Here is a 22,654-nt window from a genome sequence, read left to right as displayed (position 1 = left end):
CAGTTATATATAAAAATGCCAGAACTTTCCAAAGTGGTTGTATCATTTAACTCTTTGTCAATGAAATTTCAGTTAACAGTCAAGCTAAGAAGAATTAATGAAAGGAAATCTTATTCAAGCCACACTAAAGATTATAATCCAGGAGACAAACTCTCAGAAGCCCTGAGAGCTGTTCTGTCTGTTGGAAGGGGATGGCACAGTCATGTACATTTTAAAGACACAGGATATACTGGTATTTTACATAAAGTTCACCAAAGACTAACAGGCCAAATAAGTATAGTACAAGGGCCTTCCTTGGTGGCTCAAATGGTAAAGAACCTGCCTGCAGTGCAGCAGACCCAGGTTCAATCCCTGTATCGGGAAGGTCCCTTGGAGAAGGGAATGGCAACCCACTCCTGATATCTCAGTTGGTAAAGAATCCGCCTACAATGCAGGAGACCCCGGTTTGATTTCCTGGGTTGGGAAGTTCCACTGGAGAAGGGATAGGCTACCCACTCCAGTACTCTCGGGCCTCCCTTGTGGCTAAGCTAGTAAAGAATGCACCTGCAGTGTGGAGACCTGGGTTTAATCCCTGGGTTGGGAAGATCCACTGGAAAAGGGAAAGGCTATCCAATCCAGTATTCTGGTCTGGAGAATTCCATGGACTATGTAGCCCGTGGGGTTGCAAAGAGTCAGACACGACTGAGTGACTTGCACTCACTCACTCACCAGTATTTCTCGTCTGGAGAATTCCATAGACATAGAAGACTGGCTAGCTATAGTCCATGGGGTTGCAAAGAGTTGGACACGACTAAGTAACTAACACTTTCACTTTTCACAAGCATAGTACATGGGGAGCAGCAAGTCATTATGACCCCCTACAGATATGGGAAAAAATGGTATTCTTTTAAGAGGTTACATAGCTAATGTCAGAAGAAGTAAAGACAAAGATCTTCCTATGGAGCAGGCACTCCCACCTTTGAGGTGCTCTGGTTAACATGAGGCACAGATGTACACTCCACTTTAGGAACAGAGGGAGGAGGCCCAAGCTAAGAGAGAGAATTTTACTTTTAAACTTTCTTGTCCTTCTTTAAAATACAAATTTTATTTCATCATCTTCCATCAAATATGAAAGATAATTTCATGTTTCACATGTTCACTAACATTTAGTATTAGCAATTTTATTAATTCAAGCCATTCTGGTGGCTGTTCTGTGGAATTTCACATTATTAATTTGCTATTACTTGATAATTAATATTAATCACTTTTTCATATAATATGGAACAACCATGTATATCCTTTAATGAAGCATTTATTCAAATTTTTGTCTGTATTTTAATTTTGTTTTTGTATTTTTATCTCTGAGCTGGACGATTATTTATATATCTAAGAACTAGTCCTCTGAAGTTACCCCTCAATATAGGGATCATATATGCATTTTATTGATGGTAATTTTGAAAGGCAGATTTTCATCTTGAAGATATCTAATGTATCATTTTAAATATTTACTAGTTAATGCTTTTTGTGGCCTAAAAATGTTTTGCCTACTCCCAAGTCACAAAGATGCTTTTCTTTAAAAGCCTTCTTTTTTAGCTTTTAATTTTGATAACTGTGTGGCATAAATTGAGGTTTATTTTGTCTATATAGAGATCAATTATTCCAGCACCATTTGTTGAAAAGATTTTGCTTTTTCTCATTGAATCACTTTACTGACTTTGTTAAAACTCAGAAGCTCATACATGTAACTATTTCTGGGTGTCTATTTGATTCTGACTTTCTATTTGTTATCCTTATGTCAGGTCAGCACTATCTTGTTTACTGTAGCTTTGCAATAGTTTTTAAGTTCTCCAACATTGTTGTTCTTTTTTAAAGATTGCTATGAATATTCTAAAGTATCTGCAGTAGCTAAATAATTCTGATAAAATGACTTGATCACACTAAAATTCAAAGACTTTCTAGGTAAAATATAGATTATAAGAGTGCTGATATTGAGTGCAATGGAGACCGAACATGTAAATTAAAGTTTTTCAGAAATATTTCCATTTCTTATTAGAGTGCATTTCACAGTGCTGGTGGGATGATTAAAAGATAATCCATGTAAAGTTTTAAGTATAGAATAAGTTCCCATACTAGCTTTTAGTATATTACTATAAATAGATGGCTAACAAACTAATAAAGAACAGATTTAATGATGTTTTGCCATGAATAAAATCTTTTATATTTCAGGTGCTCTGTAATTTTATTTATTAGGTAACTGAGCCTCAGTGAGGTTAACTGGATTTAAAATTTCTAGTACAATCTGTGAGATTTTTTTTTCGAAGTCCTATGTTTAATTTTTTCATTAGAGTGATGCAACTCTTGCATGTAATAATTGTGTCCGTGAGTTTATACCTGAATTTCCTATACTGCTTCTGGGAAATAACTTATATTACTTTTAAATAACTTATAATACTGCATCCTTTAAATAACTTATATTACTGCATACTATAGTATGTAGCCACACTTTCAATAAAAGAAATTCTTTTCTATATACTGCACTTTATAATACAGCCTCTAGAAGTACCCAACTTTCTAGTAAAGACCTGTGAAAATATTATTTATAAAATAGTCAATGAAATATGTTGTTACACAATCATTAAATCCTTTTTTATAAAGAGGGATAACTGGTAATATCATAATTACATTTTATTTACTTTAAATTTTGTATCTACATCTACTTGTTCTATAATGTTCTTTGGATAGTTAATATTACGATCATATGCTTGCTTGAATTCAGAACGTTTTAAAAATGCCTCATGCTTAAATGCAAAGATCATTTTCTGTTGTTAGAATTCATGAAGTTTAACACTTGCATTCTAGATGGCAATATGGAGAAGGCAATGGCACCCCACTCCAGTACTCTTGCCTGCAAAATCCCATGGACAGAGGAGCCTGGTAGGCTGCAGTCCATGGGGTCGCGAAGAGTCAGACACGACTGAGCGACTTCACTTTCACTTTTCACTTTCATGCACTGGAGAAGGAAATGGCAACCCACTCCAGTGTTCTTGCCTGGAGAATCCCAGGTACGGGGGAGCCTGGTGGGCTGCCGTCTATGGGGTCACACAGAGTCAGACACTACTGAAGCGACTTAGCAGTAGCAGTTATACACCACTCGTGAAAAATGTGTTTTTTTCCCCATTCAACAAGTGAAAGACCTAGAGATGATGTGCAGGTTTAGTTAGGTAATGGGTCTAAATGTAAATGTAAGTAGACATGTAATTATTAACACTGGATGATTCAGATTAATACATACATCTGTAAATGCTCACAGTGAATCTATGCCACTCACAATGCTGTTAATTTGAAGATTTTAGTTCTCCATATACATTGTGGCTGGAGAAGGAAATGGCAACCCACTCCAGTATTCTTGCCTGGAAAATCCCACGGACAGAGGAGCCTGACAGGCTATAGTCCTTGGGGTCACAAAGTGTCAGACAAAACTGAGAGACTAACATACCTATACATTGTGGTTGCGCTATGAAATTTTTCTCCCCCAAATTTAACTTATTTGCTTATGCTAAACAGTCAGGCAAGCTCATAAAAAATAGTTTGCAGCTTACTTTTATTTTCATGTTCATAAGAAATATTTGACTACCACAATGTATTCCTTTGAAAATAGAATTATGAAATCCTCCAAATAGTCTAATAAAATTTTAATATATACTCTACCTACATATTCTCCATAATTAAAGTTCCTAATGTATATTACTCATCTGAATGATGGATACTATATAAAACAGTGCTTTTTTAATAAAAATTTATATCATTCCTTAGTGATCACTAGTTTTAATTTTATCAAGCTTAGCAAAGCATACAGTAGAAATCTATTTAATTCAAAATCTTAATCACTTTCAGAACCTGAAGGATTTATCCATACTGTAAAATTGTCATTTTTTTTTATGTTTTATGTACCACTTGGTAAGATATTGGAGAAGGAAATGGCAACGCAATACGTATGACATATATCATATAGCAGGCATATTGGCTTCCCTGGTGGCTCAGTCAGTAAAGATTCTGCTTGCAATGCAGGAGACCTGGGTTTGAGCAGGTATATATGTAGTCCTTGATAAGTTTTTTTTAATGCATTTTTATATTATATATATATATATCACATAGCATGTTTTCTGTATCCCTTGACCCCTTGATAAGTTTTTAATATATATGGCAGGTCAACCCATTCCAGTATTCTTGCCTGGAAAATTCCATGGAAGAAGAGCCTGGTGGGCTATAGTCCATGAGTCACAAAGTGTTGGGCATGACTGAGCACACGCACACACATATTGTCTTAGGGTACAAAATTAGCTTCATAAGAAATGAAAATATTCCCCCAAAACTTTAATTTCCATGTTTGGTCTCCATTGCACTCAATATCAGACACTAAGTCCTAGTCTATTCAGCTCTGTGGCGGTTGCATCATTGCACCAAGACGCCTGCACTGCCAAAGCGCTTATCTGGGCTGACATTTGGTCGTTGGTTGCCTCATGATCCAACTGCCAATTCCCAAGATGTTCTCCTTAGCATCACCAAGTCCTCAGTCACTGCAGGTCACTAGTCCTTTCTCTTTTGAGGATCCATGGTCTCTTCTCAGTTATCCCAAATATCCTTCTCTCCTGAGATCTCTAACACCTAAAGAAGGTCCCACAACCTAGAAAATGACCTCAGGTAGCAGAATACAGAGAGCCATTCAAGACCAATTCTGTTCATTTCTCTTCAAATCTTCTCTAGCCTGTGAAACAAGAAAACAGTTCTCCAACTAGTAAAATAAACAAGGTCTCATGGGTATTGGCTTTCTCCTCTGTTTTTATTTATGTGCTGTATCATTTTCAACACAATACATAGCTGTTTTTTTTTTTCAACTCAAAATGTTTATAACATTAGGAAATTCAAGATTTTTAACAGTTTATCTGCTCTGTTATCCACAATGTATTGCAAAGGATGATGCTTAATGAATGGGGGAATGGTTTAGGGTGCAAGGAAATGGGACAAGGGAGGAAATCCCCTTATATTTCAGAATACTATCCCATTACATTCTTATTTCCCTGAATCAATTTAAGAAATTTCTTACAATCCTATAAGGAAGCAGGCATATTTAGAGAAGATAAAATTGAAGGTTATTGCTGCTGGCTTACTTTCCTGAACCCAGGTCTGGCCAGCTCTCTGTCTTTACTGCTTCTTTGAATTGTTGTTGTTGCTGAATCACTAAGTCCTGTCTGAGTCTTTGCTTCTTTGAATAGGGTTCCCCTAAGTCAAGGCTAGCAAAACACTCTAAGGCAACACTGTAAATGAGTTCCTAGGTCTAAAATGAAGATGAAGATAATAAACATTTTTTAATTAAATAATTTGAAATTCTAATTACATTAATTAAAAATTAGAAATTCTAATTAAATAATTAGACATTAAAGAAAGCTGAGCGCCGAAGAATTGATGCTTTTGAACTGTGGTGTTGGAGAAGACTCTTGAGAGTCCCTTGGACTGCAAGGAGATCCAACCAGTCCATCCTAAAGGAGATCAGTCCTGAATATTCATTGGAGGGACTGATGCTGAAGCTGAAACTCCAATACTTTGGCCACCTGATGCGAAGAACTGACTCATTGGAAAAGACCCTGATGCTGGGAAAGATTGAAGGCAGGAGAAGGGGATGACAGAGGATGAGATGGTTGAATGGCATCACCGACTCGATGGACATGAGACTGAGCAAGTTCCGAAAGTTGGTAATGGACAGGGAAGCCTGGCGTGCTGCAGCCCACCGCGTGACGAAGAGTCCAACACAACTGAGCGACTGAACTGAACTGAATTAGTAAGGATGAGAATGGAAAAACTCAAAAGCCCAGAAGGACTTAATATATTTTAATGTGCTAGTAGAAATATGGTACAAAAAATGTTCACACTTAACAGAGATATTTTACTGTCAAATATCAGTATCCTACTCCCTTATCCTTATAAACTAAACCGTATCAATTATTTGATAAAATAACCCCAAGTTCATTGAGTTGTGTTTCCTTAGTTGTCAGATTTATAATCTGTTTCAGAACATTAATCCATGTTAGTTAAATTCTTACCTGACTTCTGTTTGAGTGGTTCAGTCATGTCTAAACATATGTAATTACACTTAATGTTATAGGTAATTACCAAATAGAAATAGTAATGGTCTCAGATGCACCATTTAAGATGGAGTATATTTGGGGGTGTATTATAGGACATCACATAAATATACATTTAAATATTGAGATTTTGAAATTTAGATGCTATGTACAAAGTACAAGGATTATGAATCAAAAAACTTATGAGTAATTCTTTTTGAAGTTTGCAAATATTCTATGAAAACATGTGATTTGTGTTTAAAGAAAAACCAAACAGACATTTCTTTTATATATATATATAAAATCAAGGACTTTCCTGGTGGCTCAGATGGTAAAGAATCTGCCTGCAGTCCTGGAGACCCAGGTTTGATCTGGGGTCAGGAAGATCCCCTGGAGAAGGAAATGGTAACCCACTGCGGTGTCCTTGCCTGGGAAATCCCATGGATAGAGGAGCCTGGTGGGCTATATTCCATGGGGTTGCCAAGGGTCGGACATGACTGAGTGACTAATACTTTCATATAATCAAAACCTGCCCCCTCCAGGGATTTTGTGAAGATATCCCAAAGACCCAGAAATCAAAGTTTCAAAGTTTCTCTGGTGAGTGGAAAAATGTTTAAAGCATCAAAATCACTTCTAAGTGCCGGCTCTAGTCCTTCAATATCACTTTCAAGTCTTTAAGTTCAACTTTATTACTGAGAGAGATAGCAAGCTGATCTTCAGTGCTCAAACTATTCCATGAGGTTGTCTCTGCAAATCTGTTCTCAGTCTGTAACCTCCAAGGAGACCAGTTACTCTGGATGATGGTGAAGGTGAATCTGAAGGAACTTTTGTTCTGAAGTCCCGTGGTCAACAGAATGCAGGCAATCGCAGCCCCAGAGCAGAGCTATTATCCAAAATGACCCACTCCAGGATAAGATCTCTTATCACACCGAGTGCTTTCTATGACTGTTTTCTTGCTTCTGTATTTTACCTCCATTTGCTCTTTCTCTAGGTTTATATTTGAAGATAATTTTGAAATGCCTTCCAACTATCCTTTTTGCAGCCTATCTAAAACACTTGTGTCTCACCCCTCGTTTAATTTTTCTTTCTCAGACTAATGTCTTTCATTCTGAGGACATTTTCTCGGGCTAATAGAGGTCAGTTGATGTAGGAAATATCTTATCTTCATTTTAATTAATTTCTAGAAGTGTAAAGAGCCCTTTGAGAATTTTTTAGTTTACAGAACTTTGGGCACACTTGAAAGTTCACAATAGTAAAGATTTTCATTAAAACTCATCTTAGCAAGGCAATTGGGGGATACTTACATGCTAACTTGCTACAAATTTACTTCTTAAAACTCCATCATTAATATCAAAAATGTATAAAAGATTTAAACTGGTAAACTTATCACGACCTACTTTTTATGGGCATTGTGAAGGGAAACAACACAGGAAACTGTTACTAAATCGTTATACAAATGAGACTAAAGAATTGATGCGAACAACTGAAGAATTTCATAAAGAGCCAAAAAATAGAGAATACAATAAAAAAATCTTTGTAAAACCCATTTTAGATTTTTTTTTTTTTAATGGCAAGCATTGGTATTTATGCCTGCCTGTTGGTTTTAGTTGACTAGCATTATATTTTCAATATTAAGGTTTTTGGGATTTTGTTTTCTGTTCATTTTTTTTTAGGCTCGAATCACCAACCAGGTCCTTGATAATGGAAGCTCCTCGGGGGGTCCAGGTGAGTGCTGCAGCTGGAGACTTCAAGGCCACCTGCAGGAAGGAGCTGCATTTGCAGTCCACAGAGGGGGAGGTAAGTTCTGAGGAGCAGACACTGGCCCTTTAATCTGGGGGCGGGGGTGGGGGTGCATGTGCTTCTTATCATATTACAAGCTTATGGTTCCCAGGGAAGCATAAGGAACTACTTCATAAGATCATAAGAGGGCTCAAATTATGAAAATATGAATACTTCTTGAATATGAGACTGGGTAAACCAAATATTATTTTCATAAGTCAAAGTTTTTCGGTTTTTTTTTTCTACCGAAAAAAATACTCATTCATAAGTTGATTGCAAGTTGGGCACTAAGTTCCTGCAATTTCAAAATCAACAGATGAACAGAACGAACACCAAGATAATACCCAGAATGAAGGCGATCTTTGCTATCTTTGTTCTGTGTTGGTCTTCAACAAGTTTTTCCACAAAGTGCTTTGAAAGTTCGTGTGTTTGTTTCGGTAGAAAGAGTACCTATGTTTTTCTAAAAGAGAAACAAAAGTCACAAGTTTATTTTGCTATTTCGCAGTTATTTCCCAGATAAAGAGATACGTGATGGTTTTCTTTCGTGTCACTTTATTTCACCCAAGAGTCTGTTTAAAGTTGGTTGTCCTCATTCCTTTAAAGAACCTTGCTTTCTCTCACTGCGAGATTCACCCCTTTGTCTTCGGCTTTCCACTGGAATGTGATAGGCACATACTTGTTTTGTCTACTTTACTTTCTGTATACATTGTGACCATAATGTCTGCAGAATCACATTTTTGTCCATTTTGGAAATTCCTCAGCATTATGTCTTCAGATATTCCCTCTCCCCTGTTTCTCTAGCTCTCTAGGCCTTTTTCAGAAGCTCTGAAGATATGTCTTTTCATTCTCTTAACCTTCCACATCCCTTAGCCTCACCTCTTCATTTCTATTTCTTTATTACCCTGTGCCTCACTCTGTGTGTTTATTCAGATCTACATGCCCCAGTTCCTACTCAGTGTCTAATCTCTCTTTCAATCCCTCCATCAAGCTTTTAATTTTAGTAATTTTGTCATTCATTTCTAAGATTCTCATCTCTTGTTTTTGTTGTTGTTCAAATCTGCTTGGACATCTTGGTAGTTGCTCTCATTTGCTTTTAATTCTACCTTAATTATTTCAAAACCTGATACATAATGCATATAGATTCTGTATATTTTTGTCATAATTCCCAAAGTCCTTGAAGGCCTAAATCTGTTGTGATGCTATTTCTACCAGTTACTTCCCTTAATAGTTTATTTCTTCATATGCTTTTTTTTTTTTTTAATTGAGTTTATAAAGGCCAAGCTGAGAAAAGCATGGAAGGGTGATTTGAGAGAGATGCTCTAGAGCATTTCGGACCTTCTTACATGTAAAGATGAGGGCAGACATGAATAGAGTCTACCACAGCAAGAGAGAAATCTTTCTTAAATATCTCACATCTTTTTTAAAGCATTGTTTTTGTCATGTTAATTATTTCATTCAAATCTGCTTTATTGACTATGCCAAAGCCTTTGACTGTGTGGATCACAATAAACTGGAAAATTCTTCAAGAGATGGGAATACCAGAACACCTGATCTGCCTCTTGAGAAATTTGTATGCAGGTCAGGAAGCAATAGTTAGAACTGGACATGGAACAACAGACTGGTTCCAAATAGGAAAAGGACTTCGTCAAGGCTGTATATTGTCATCCTGTTTATTTAACTTATATGCAGAGTACATCATGAGAAATGCTGGACTGGAAGAAACACAAACTGGAATCAAGATTGCCGGGAGAAATATTAATAACCTCAGATATGCAGATGACACCACCCTTAGGGCAGAAAGTGAAGAGGAACTCAAAAGCCTCTTGATGAAAGTGAAAGTAGAAAGTGAAAAAGTTGGCTTAAAGCTCAACATTCAGAAAACGAAGATCATGGCATCCAGTCCCACCACTTCATGGGAAATAGATGGGGAAACAGTGGAAACAGTGTCAGACTTTATTTTTGGGGGCTCCAAAATCACTACAGATGGTGACTGCAGCCATGAAGTTAAAAGACGCTTGCTCCTTGGAAGGAAAGTTATGACCAACCTAGATAGCATATTCAAAAGCAGAGACATTACTTTGCCAACAAAGGTTCGTCTAGTCAAGGCTAAGGTTTTTCCTGTGGTCATGTATGGATGTGAAAGTTGGACTGTGAAGAAGGCTGAGTGCCGAAAAATTGATGCTTTTGAAGTGTGGTGTTGGAGAAAACTCTTGAGAGTCCCTTGGACTGCAAGGAGATCCAACCAGTCCATTGTGAAGGAGATCAGCCCTGGGATTTCTTTGGAAGGAATGATGCTGAAGCTGAAACTCCAGTACTTGGCCACCTCATGCGAAGAGTTGACTCATTGGAAAAGACTCTGATGCTGGGAGGGATTTGGGGCAAGAGGAGAAGGGGACGACAGAGGATGAGATGGCTGGATGGCATCACTGACTCGATGGACGTGAGTCTGAGTGAACTCCAGGAGTTGGTGATGGACAGGGAGGCCTGGCGTGCTGCGATTCATGGGGTCGCAAAGAGTCAGACACGACTGAGTGACTGATCTGATGATCTGATCTGGTTCATAATGAATCATCTCATAATAAGTATTGATGGTTATTAATCTCCATTCCACTCCTATTTATGCTCACTTTACTTATGTTCTCATATTCAAAGTATCAGCAGGATCCTTGAATTTAATTACATTTTAAGATTTAATTGTGAATTGAGTATTATGCTATACATAAGTTATAGCCAAAGGTTTTCAGCTGTGGCCATTTTTTATATTGATAAAATAAAGATACAGAAAAGTACATCATTTTCTATTAGAATAAAATAGCATGTAATTTTTCTAAGAAGAGGTAGAAATTATGTAAAATCTTTCTCTTTGCTTTATTGACTATGTCACAAAAAAGCAGACCAACCAATTAACAATATAGAAAAATATGAAGTCCTTACCCTTCAGTCAGTTCAGTTCAGTTGCTCAGTCGTGTCTGACTCTCTGCGACCCCATGAATCACAGCACGCCAGGCCTCCCTGTCCATCACCAACTCCCGGAGTTCACTCAAACTCACGTCCATCGAGTCGGTGATGCCATCCAGCCATCTCATCCTCTGTTGTCCCCTTTTCCTCCTACCCCCACTCCCTCCCAGCATCAGAGTCTTTTCCAATGAGTCAACTCTTTGCATGAGGTAGCCAAAGTACTGGAGTTTCAGCTTCAGCATCATTCCTTCCAAAGAACACCCAGGGCTGATCTCCTTTAGAATTGACTGGTTGGATCTCCTTGCAGTCCAAGGGACTCTCGAGAGTCTTCTCCAACACCACAGTTCAAAAGCATCAGTTCTTTGGTGCTCAGCTTTCTTCACAGTCCAACTCTCACATCCATACATGACCACAGGAAAAACCATAGCCTTGACTAGACGGACCTTTGTTGGCAAATTAATGTCTCTGCTTTTGAATATGCTATCTAGGTTGGTCGTAACTTTCCTTCCAAGGAGTAAACGTCTTTTAATTTCATGGCTGCAGTCACCATCTGCAGTGATTTTGGAGCCCCAAAAAATAAAGTCTGACACTGTTTCCACTGTTTCCCCATCTATTTCCCATGAAGTGATGGGACCGGATGCCATGATCTTCGTTTTCTGAATGTTGAGCTTTAAGCCAACTTTTTCACTCTTCTCTTTCACTTTCATCAAGAGGCTTTGAGTTCCTCTTCACTTTCTGCCATAAGGATGGTGTCATCTGCATATCTGAGGTTATTGATATTTCTCCCCTATCCTTAGATAGTACTTAAATTCACTAAGATCAGAACAAAAATTGTATTGAGGTAGCCCAAATAAGTAAGAAGAAAACTCAACACACACTTGTACACTGCAAAAGTTTTGACCATCTCAGACATAGTTTTGCAAGGAATTTCAAAGTCAGCTCTGAAAACATGAATGACAATTGTATGTGAAATACTGAAAGTGTAGTAAAACATATGCGATGCAGTAACTTAATAACATATATGTTACAAGATGACAGAGGAAGGAGAAATCAATTTTTACTTTCCAAACTAATTAAATATTCTGCTATAGCAATAGGTCTGATTTCAACAGGTAAGAAAGGAATAAATAAATGTCTTCTCTCATTCTTGTTGAGAGAAGACAGTGAGCCTTAACTGAAAAGCTCAGGGATGTTAGTCTGACTGCCTGGAAGAGTTTCAGAGTGAATGGAATATATAGTTTATAGGGCAATATGGAATAAAAATATCAGTTTTAGAAGCTGGGAAGTGAGCAGTGTCACAGTAGCTGCCTTACGCAGAACAGACAGAGGTGTGAGCGGGTCCGTCCTAGTTGCTGAAGCCTGGAGAAGATGGAAGGTTTGCAAAGAATATACAACACTCCATTTTACTTCATAACTTGCTTTTCTGTCTCAAATCCAGAAAACATTATTTTCCCTCTCCTTTCTTTCTTTTTCTATTTTTTATGTGGAAATCCATTGTTTATTCAATCATATACCCTTTTGTGGAAGGATGTTATATCTGTAAGGCTAACTCAAAATTCAGGATTTTATTATAAAAATTCACTAGAATTAGACTGTTTATAAGCATTTTCTTCTTTTTCTCTTTTTTCTTTGTTCCTTTTCTTATGTAATTTTACATTATTATTGAGGTAAAAGTTGTATATAACATTGTATACATTTCAGGTGTACACCATCATAATTTGACATCTGTATACACTACAAGGCTACCCACTCCAGTATTCTGGCCTGGAGAATTCCATGGACTATAGTCCATGGGGTCACAATGTGTCAGACATGACTGAGCAACTTTCACTTCACTTCATACACTACAAAATAATCACCACCAAAGGGCCAGTTATCATCCATACCCATATAATTAGTTCGGTTGAGTTGCTTAGTCATGTCCGATCCTTTGCGACCCCATGGACTGCAGCACACCAGGCTTCCCTGTCCATCACCAACTCCCGGAGCTTGCCCATGTCCATCGAGTCGGTCATGCTATCCAACCATCTCATCCTTTGTTGTCCCCTTCTCCTCCTGCCTTCAGTCTTTCCTGTTGGCTGAAAAGTGCATTCAGGTTTTTCTGTAAGATGTTATGGAACAAACACGAACAAATTTTTAAGCAACCAGTAAACCACTCTTTTTTCTCTTTCAAATATCCTATTAATTTTAATTTATCTATTAATAAAAGCTACTTCCCATAAGTGGGTGAGGCTACAGTGTGGATCTCAGAAGTTTATGGAATTAAGTATTCTCATGTAGCTAAATATTGTCTAGTGCACGCATGCTAAGCTGTTTCCGTCATGTCTGACTCTGTGCAACCCTAGGGACTATAGCACTCCAGGCTTCTCTACCCGTGGGATTCTCCAGGCAAGAACACCGGAGTAGGTTGCCATGTTCTCCTCCAGGGTATCTTCCCAACCCAGGGATCGAACTTGCATCTCTTACATCTCCTGCACTGGCAGGCAGGTTCTTTACCACTAGCACCAACTGGGAAGCCCAAGAACTGGAGGGCATTGCTGGAGCTAAACTGAAGCAGGCCACACAGGAGGTTCCAGGCTAACTCCATTAATGAGGCCACCATAGGTAGGCTTGCTTTCTGAGCTGCTACCTGAATGCCCTGCTTGTGTAAAAATAGCTACTCTCCACATTTATTCAGTCAGGCTACACCAAGGGAAACACAATCAGTTTCAAACTATAAAACTCAGCGATGTGGCCTGGTGTCAGCAAGCCTCTGAAAGCCACTGGGATTGGCAGTAGCACCTGTTTCTATGCTTACTAAGGAAATGAGGCCCGACATTTATCCCCCAAAATGTGTTGTCATTTTCTTTTGCTTATTTTTGTACACTTTTAACTTTTGCATCAGGGGAAAAGAAAATCTCCTTAAAAAAATAGAAGTCCTTTCTTTCTGTTTGCTTTCTGGTCACTTAACCTGGAAAAAAATTATGATGTAATAAAATGTCAGCATTTGATACCTACAAACAAAACCTTTAATTATGCTTTCTTAACTTTGAATGCTGTTGGTAAAGGCAATCATTTTTACTTCATAATTTATCCATTTATTAAAAAACTATTTGTATTTATGGAAGCTATATGTGCAAGGTCAAACACTGTGAAGTTATAAAAAAAATCAGACTTCATGAAGGTCATGGTTTCTTAGGGAAAGTAATATATCAATATGACTATAAAACATCAAGCGATGAACCAAAAAGATATTAATAAAATGCCACGTGAGAACCAAATAAGAAGTCTTTCCATCTTGGGGCACTAGGGGAAGGTCCATGGAGGATGAAACATGAACTGGGTTTTGTTGGAGGCTGAGGATTTTAGCCTAGAGGAGAGACACATGTACAAGTGCAGGAAAGCATTCTATCCTGCAACTGGCACCGACATGATTCTATTCACTGTTCTCTAATCTTGAACCAATGACAGGCCCTGCCCTAACAGATATTTCTTGCAAATAAGAGAAGGAAACAATGAATGAATGCACACTTAGTATAGTGTTAGAAAGGGACTGTTACTATAGAGCTAAGTACAGCTGGTAAGGAGAGATGACTGGATTTGTGTCACTTTAATAGGAAGGTTAGGAAAGTCCTCTTTTAGCAGCTGACCTTTTTTAGTAGAGACCTGAACAAATATGCTCACATCTAAAGTTTATCTGAAATATACACGTCTATGGTATAGGAATTATTTTTCTGGCTTATTCTAAATGTGCCATAGATTTCTATATTTCAAAAAAAAATTTTTTAATATATAAAAAACAGGGGAAATCTCCCTCCTATCCCTGTTCTCTGTTTAGTCACTAAGTCGTGACCAACTCTTTTGAAACCCCATGGACTATAGCCCACCAGGCTCCTCTGTCCATGGGATTCTCCAGGCAAGAATACTAAAGTGAGTTGCCATTTCCTCCTCCAGGGGATCTTCCCAACCCAGGGATCAAACTCATGTCTCCTGTGTTAGCAGGCAGATTCTTTACCACTGAGCCACCAGGGAAGCCCTCACCCCTGTTTTCTAACCACCCCATTACTATCTATCCTCACTCATAAATATCTGGAGAAAAATTTTTCAGGCTAGGAACAGAAGGAATTAAAAATCCCTGAGGCCAGAGTTGTTCTGGTATGTTTGAGAAAATGTGAGAGCTCCAGTAAGAAGAATTAAAGGAAATGATATTAGAAAGATAGGCCAGATCTTATAGGACTTGTGGACCGTGAAAAGTAATCAAGATTCATTTTAAGTGTGGTGGAGGCCATTAAAGAATTGTGAGCATGATATGACATGATTTGATTTGTGTTTCTTCAAAGTTCACTCCAGCCTTTTGTATAATAGACTACAGGAGGACAAGAGTGGCCCCTGGGAGGCCAATTAGGGGGCTAGTGCAAGAGTCCTAGTAAGAAATGATTAGGACTCAGGATGAAGGCAAAAGGTGTAGAAAATGGAGTATTCCTTTATTTTTCTGTCAATTTAGAGATGCCTGTAGGCAATAATTAGCTACATAACAATAGAATCAAGACATAGCTAGAAAGAGTCCAGTTTCTTTGCTCATTCAAATTCATGATCTAACGTTCCTTTCTTTGGATGGTTCCTCATGCATGTCAGAACGATATGATCGCTGGCCCGGAAAGTGTTGAGTCCATGATTTGAAATAAGTGAAGTAATTTTGCAAGTTAGAAGATTTAGCAGCATAGGTGTTAAGTACAGGTAATATATTTTTTCATGGAGATGTCAAACCTGATTATATTTAATTACCTCTTGTTTATTGTGCACTTTATCTACTTGATGTCTACTGTGAGTCAACATGATTTTATGAGTACTTTTTAAAAAATTAAACCAGAGAGTCAAAATTTTTTTAATTAATTGTCCATCACTTCACTAATGGCATGTCCTTAACCATCCTTATTTCTCTGTATATTCTTTAGACTGGCAAGATTAAGTGAAATTAAGAGACAGTCAAAATCATTCATTTTCTGGGTCGTTTGAATAACTGGATTGGCCCCCTAAGCAGATGGTACCATCTTGTTTTTCCGATTGAAGACTCTCTGAACGCACCACGTGTCAAAGGCTGGGGTGGCGGGTTGTACCGCAGGAATACAATTTGTTGGTTTCACAAAGCTTGGCAGCTAAACCTGCAGAATTGTTTGTCCTGTGGTCTTATTAGACCATGTTGTAGAGTTCTTAAGAATATAGAATGCTAAAAGGAAGTAAAATGTGGTTTCTTTCCCCCTAGATATTTTTGAACGCGGATACGATCCGGCTGGGAAACCTGCCGACCGGCTCCTTTTCCCCTTCTTCACCGAGTTCCTCCTCCCACTCTCGGCAGACAGTGTATGAACTGTGTGTCTGCCCCAACGGCAAACTGTACCTGTCTCCAGCCGGGGTCGGGTCCACGTGTCAGTCCAGTAGCAACGTCTGCTTGTGGAGCTGAAGTGACTGATCTCTCCTCACACCAGAATAGCCTTTTGTTCCCGTCCGTCTGCTTCACAGTTCTGCTCCGTTTCCCTCGTGATCAGTCCAGAGCTTCTCCAAATGGTCCACAGAGCACCTCCTTCCGGGGTAAGCAGGGAGTCTGGCCACCTTCCCCCTCGATTTTCTGTGCTGCTCGACCCGGCGAGCGTGAGTGACAGAACAGTGCAAGAACCATCTTCAGCAGGAAAACTGGATCATAATCTTTGCTCAGAAGGGAGAATAACACAGGTGCCTTTGCTACATGAAGTGAAGCACACAGTTTTAGATTTTTGCAGGACCTGGATATGGACTGCACATATATACATTTACATAGATGAAATTCCCAGTATCCAATGGCAAGATGACATGGTTAACCCTGTAAGAAAACTAATTCTACAGTCTGAAAGCACAATTTTCCATTCATCTTTTTGGATGTAAACTTTTATCCCCGAATTTTAAAATTTTAAAGCATTATGTAATGCTTGCTTTACTAAAAATTCAATTCAATACATGGTTTTTAACAATACAAGACAGAATCCCACCCTGAATTTTATTCGTTTCTTTAAATTCAATGTGTTGTTACTCTTTGTCTACTAAGTCTAGAATTTTGTACATTAGGTAATTTTGAAAGCTCTCAGCAATAGAATCTTTACAGAATTAACAAAATACCATCATACCATCATTTGTCAGATCTGAATGGCCTGATGTAGTATTTACTTGGCTATTGCATGTGACGCATTTGCTTTTAACAAAACATCTAATTTATTGCAATATAAGATAGGATTAAGAGGGACATACTGATGGTATAGAATCCATCTTTTTTTTTTTAATTGACATAATATCCACTAGGTTCTAATAGTACAATTTTTGTTTGCTTCATTCACTTTATACTTAACTCAGACTGCTAAAATTCAAACATCCTAAATAAAAACTACTGTGATGCCTAATGCTGAGAATGAATTCACTTTCCATTGGAATATCATCTACAGAATTATATCTATGTATTTTTTATTGGAGATTAAGACTTAAGGATGGTAGAAATTAAAAATCCCTGCTTAAACAGTAAAACATACAACTGTTAGAAAACATGTTGAAAATGTGTTTACTCCATCAGATTCTTATTTTAAGGAATTTAGTCACATTCCCTTGCAGCTGTTAATATTTAATTATTTATATTAGACTGTTAAGCTACCCTGACATCAGAACATAGTTTCTTCCATCCTCCAGTGCTTATTTTTGTAAATTCACTCCTAATAAATAACTCCAAAATACTGTAGGTTCACTTTCCACAACACTCCTTAATTCAAATTCTTGCAATTTACAGAATCCAAGAATAGAAAATTGTATTAAATAGTTCCTACTATGGGAAGGTGACTTGATTACTATAAGGTAAGTCTTTGATTTTCACATGTCAATCCATCTTTCTCCCCAATACACACTATATTACAGGTGTGTGGAAGTTTAATTGTGGGGGTCCATGACTGTAGAAACTTTGGAGTTCAGGGCTCTGTGGCACAGCGTGAAGTTGGAGATTGGAACTTGCAGAAATAATTTGATTAGTTGAAGTAAGATATTCAAGTAATGCAAGCAACAAAGTGAACCCTTTGACCAGAATTATATTCTTTGGACAATGTAACATATCAAATATCTGAAAAGGCTCCATTTCACTAATTGTATTCTGTACTAGGCAAAGTCAGAAAGCTAGTACAATTTTATTGCTTTTAAAATAGAACTTGTGTCGGGTGTTATTATATAAAACATTAAGTCAATATTGGAGTAAAAATAAGAAGTGAAATTGCTTAAAAAGTCATATCCTAACATATGAGTTTATTTAAGGTAAAACATTAGAATTTACTGTGATAAACTTTCACATTGGTTTTTGCATAATACTCAAATTCTAACATGAAAATTTTTGAGAAATTATGGGTGCTAATCACTGTATTATGGACCTTTTAGGAAAATACTATTTATTAATTTGAGGCATATTCAAATTATAAACATCCCTAAATTAAAACAGAAGGTTTTTTAGTCAAATGGGAACAATTATTTTGTTTAGTGATTAACCCTGTTTCTAATCTCAGCTCTGTCTCCTAATCAATCAACTGATTTGGGCAGTCTGGGAATATATCCAGGCTTTAGTTTACTCAACTTTACAACTTTTACACAGTGTTGAATCAAATGATCTCTTGAGATTCCTTCCAGCTCTAACATGTCCTAGTTCCAATAGCAAATATTATAGAAGGTGAAAGGGGCCATCAAAATTTTAAATTATATGTGATGAGAGGAGAAAAGATAAAAAATGTAAAAAAACCAATTCCAGTGAAGGGCGGTCAAATTTTGAATTCACATGTAGTTTAAATGCTATAAACACATTCAAAAGAAATGTATGAGAGATTTAAACTATGTATGAAAGTGAAAGTGAAGTCGTGTCCCACTCTTTGCGACCCCGTGGACAGCAGCCCACCAGGCTCCTCCATCCATGGGATTCTCCGCAAGAATACTGGAGTGGGTTGCCATTTCCTTCTCCAGGGGATTTTCCCTACCCAGGGATTGAACCCAGGTCTCCTGCATCACTGGCAGATGCTTTAATCTGCTCAATGTAGTTAAAAAAAAAAAAAAGTGATACAGGTGGATTTCCTATCCAACTAACTCTAAGTGGTTGGTTTAAATTAGTTGACTGGCTGTTTTAGATTCTTAGAATCTAAGTATACACTCAGCCTCAGAGTTTGGGCTTTTATTAAAGACATAGAAGCTTGCTCTGAAAAGTCCTTAATTTCCTCATAAAAGAAGACTGGCTTGTTTTTTGATACAGAGTTTCCTTAATTGCAGACTACCCCAACAGATACGTTATCTGTTTTTCCAGTACTGTTTTGTGTTACAAGGTCTATAAATATAGTGCACTTTACTTAGATGCAAATTTCGTCTTTCCCAAATTAAACTCAGAAAAGTGATTTCTGTAAAGTGTACTATATGGGCCCTAAGCTTGGAACTGGTTTAACTGGAGAAGTCAGTAAGGGCAGAAAGGAGGAAGGCAGGTAAGCAGACAGGAAAGAAGGAAAGAGAAGAAAGAGAACTGACAGCATTCCTAGCATTTAAATTCTTAGCTGAGAACTGATACCCAAAGAAGTATCTGCCTTCAGGTTCTGAGGTCAAAATGAGAGAAGCCAAGAGAACAATCTATTTTTTTCTTTCAGAATATTTCAGTAAGACACTTGCCCTTCTCTCACCCGAAAAACACACTTCCAAATTTCTTCCAAAATTTCTATTCTGTACTTCTTAGTCCATTTTTCTTTCTCTTATTTTACTGTGAACCATAAACTGAATAATCTGGTATAAAACTACTTTTCAGCTACTTAACCAATTATTGAAAAATTGTATGCTTTGTATTTTACATTAATCTGGAAATCCTGGATTTCATTATCTCAGATCTCTGAAAATGGAGCCAGGAGTTACAACTGTGTTTCTCCCCCCACTTATTCATATGATCTTAAGAAATATATTTCATTATCATGATCACCATTTACTTCTCTTTGGAACAGCTACACCAAACTGAAAGTTACGGTTGGTTACCTTCATCTCTAAATTTCAGTGATTCCCTTAGGAAAAGACTCAGCAATCTTGAGTTCAGTAGCCTCTTCTGAACTTATCTCCTTCTATACCTAAACATCTTGTTTATAACCCAGAAGCCAATCCCTATTCCTTTTTTAACACTCCCTTTCTTACTCTAATTATTTCAGAAAACCACACTTTGTTGACAGGCTTCAGTAATATGGTTAACATTAAAGAGAAAGCAAATGTATTTAGGTCTTATTACATATGATCATTTAGGAAACTATTAGAAGTATTTACCAAATATTTATTTTCTTTTAATCATTCTATGAATACTTATCTCCATCAAACTAAAAGGCTTTGGTCTTTGAAGAAACGGTAATTTGATCACAAAGGTCAGTTGCTGGATTCCTTGTAACATGTTATGCCATTCCTATATATTCTGCCATCTGAATTACTTAGTTGGACAGTGCCTCATTTTGTAAAACTGGCATCTGATACAGTAAAACTCCTCATGAACTATACCCTTGCAAGCTTGGTATCTCTGTGTGAGGCAGCAATAGGTAGAGATATGGAGAGGGTTTAAGGCATTTAAGTGCTGCTTTTTATGGCAGGTAATATCAATATCATAATACTAAATTATTAAAATAGTTGAAGATATCTAATGGCCAAATTCTCCACATAGCCATAAAAACTAAACTCATCTTTGAGTCTTTTATGAGTGAGGTCTTGTCACCTTATTCTTCCAGTAGCTTTGGTCTAATTAGAATTGCTCATGTGACCATATTTAAAAATACTTGGAGACATTATTTTCCTCTGCGTGCTAGTGTATATTATAATAATGAATATTTCCAAATGTTATGATCACAAAGAAGACTAATATTGAATTTTTATTCATTTAAAACAATCATAAACTAATGAATGACCTCATCAAACACTGTTATTCATATTGTTTTATACCATGGTTCATTAGTTGTTTAAATGTCAAAGACCAAAGACTGGGATTTCTATTGTATTTAACTCTAAACACTGCTGCTTCTACTAATTTATTCAAATTAATAGGAGGGCTTATAATTACAACATAAAGTAGTGCACATCCTCCTTGCAGGATTCTGAGCTATAGATCATTGATTAATGCTTTTGTTTTAGAAGGAAAACTGTGTTAGTATAGTCCATGTACCTTTTATACATGCATAGTAAACACCTTGATATTCATAAAATCAGTATATAAAGACTGTATCATAAAATGGGCCCAGGATGGATTTACTCAGCTGAGTTTAAACTTTCATTGCTTGCTAAAAATTCCTTGGAAAATATAATCAATTTGAAATTCTTTTAGAACCAGAGGGCTATTTTTTTAAGTGGGGATTGAAGCAGTTTCATTCTTTGAGAAAGTCAATGGAAAAAACATGAAAGGAAATGAGGTATAATGAACTGTGATTCATTTGGTTTTTGCAGTCTTAATATCTCATTTGTTTGAATACATATAAATAAAAGCCAAACAGGGTTAAAGATGTGCAAGGACATTTATTAACAATGGAAATATGTAATTTCAAGTTTGAGTGTCTCGTTATTTATACAATTCTTTAAACCAGGTCCACGACTCATTTATTTTGTTTTGTAATTTTCATGTAAATGTTTTCTTGTATATAGAGAAATATGAAAAATGGAACTATTTTCTTACACATACTATGCAATATGTTTGTAAAATTGCAATATTACCAAAATTACAAAAGCTGTGCTTTTGTACTCTATCCTTGCTTTATGTAAAATCAATCTTTTTCTATTTAAATGGACTATCTGTCCCATAAATTGTAGATAACATATCTATTCAGAACTCAGTCTATTGTATCTTTTGTTTAGTTTGGGGTGGATTGGGTTATATTTCTTTTGGAAGAAAATGCAGCAAAGTTTGGCAGTTGGAAACTTCTTTTTCTCAGAAAATGAGACCTTTGAAGCATGCAATGAGCTCACATAATTTAAGATCTCTCCTGTAATTCTTGTATTTTGTCCTAATTTTGGTGCTACTGTGTAACCATGATTAAATATGATAGTCAAACAAAGAGGATCAGAACTCATATGCTATCATTTCATTTATTTTATTAAGAAAAAAGTTAAAGAGAAAGAATGTGAGTATTGCATAGAGACCTTTTTTGATTATGAGTTTTAAATATCAACTCTATTAAGATATATGTTTTTAAAATTTTAGTTTTACCTATATTTATATTTGCTAAAGATGCTTCTCTTATGAAAAGCTGAATGTATCTTGCCTCTTAAACACACGACCAATGAAACTAAAGAATTAAAGATCATGGTCACTACATTTTATGAAATGGTTAGCTAATAGTTTAGCCATTCTGAAACAGCTGTGATTTGATTTTGAGGATAATGCTAGACAAATTGCTATTTGCTCAAACACACCCCCCCACACAGACAAAAATCATCACCCACAAATACACATACATGTGCAGCATTGAATATATACAGCATACTAATTGTCATTTATTTACTTGATGCTGAACTTCTTCACTTCCTTGTTACACTCAGAATATCAAAAATAAGCATGTTCAAGACAATAACATGGACATTATTACCTTTTAGAGATGCAATTCCCAATGCAGTATCTTATAGGCTTTGAGAGTGACATTATTCCTCTTAAGTTCCAAAAAAGGAACAGGAACCCTTGAAAAATTGTATTTTCATTCACAATTACTTTTTTTTCCTTTGCCGTTCAAATATCTACAGTAGTCCAAATATTAGAAATAAACAAAACAAAACCAGAATCATTTACACTCCTTACAAAAGCTTTC

The 22,654-nt window shown here is 36.7% G+C and overlaps 1 protein-coding gene across 2 annotated transcripts in view; it reads left to right on the top strand.

Moving 5' to 3' along the window:
• Nucleotides 1-16,426, top strand: part of SGCZ (sarcoglycan zeta) — a 403,415-nt gene extending 386,989 nt beyond the window's left edge. For both annotated transcript variants that reach the window (XM_070364121.1, XM_005890955.2), the window contains 2 exons: nt 7,772-7,895; nt 16,078-16,426. In XM_070364121.1, coding sequence (XP_070220222.1) covers nt 7,772-7,895; nt 16,078-16,275 — 322 coding nt within the window. In that variant the 3' untranslated portion in view covers nt 16,276-16,426. The remainder of the gene's footprint in view (nt 1-7,771; nt 7,896-16,077) is intronic.
• The last annotated feature ends 6,228 nt before the right edge of the window (nt 16,427-22,654 follow it).

The sequence above is a fragment of the Bos mutus genome, chromosome 27, assembly GCF_027580195.1.
Source record: "Bos mutus isolate GX-2022 chromosome 27, NWIPB_WYAK_1.1, whole genome shotgun sequence".
Taxonomy (NCBI): Eukaryota; Metazoa; Chordata; class Mammalia; order Artiodactyla; family Bovidae; genus Bos; species Bos mutus.
The sequence above is the reverse complement of the archived record's forward strand: the minus strand, read 5'-3'. Positions and strand labels throughout refer to the sequence as shown.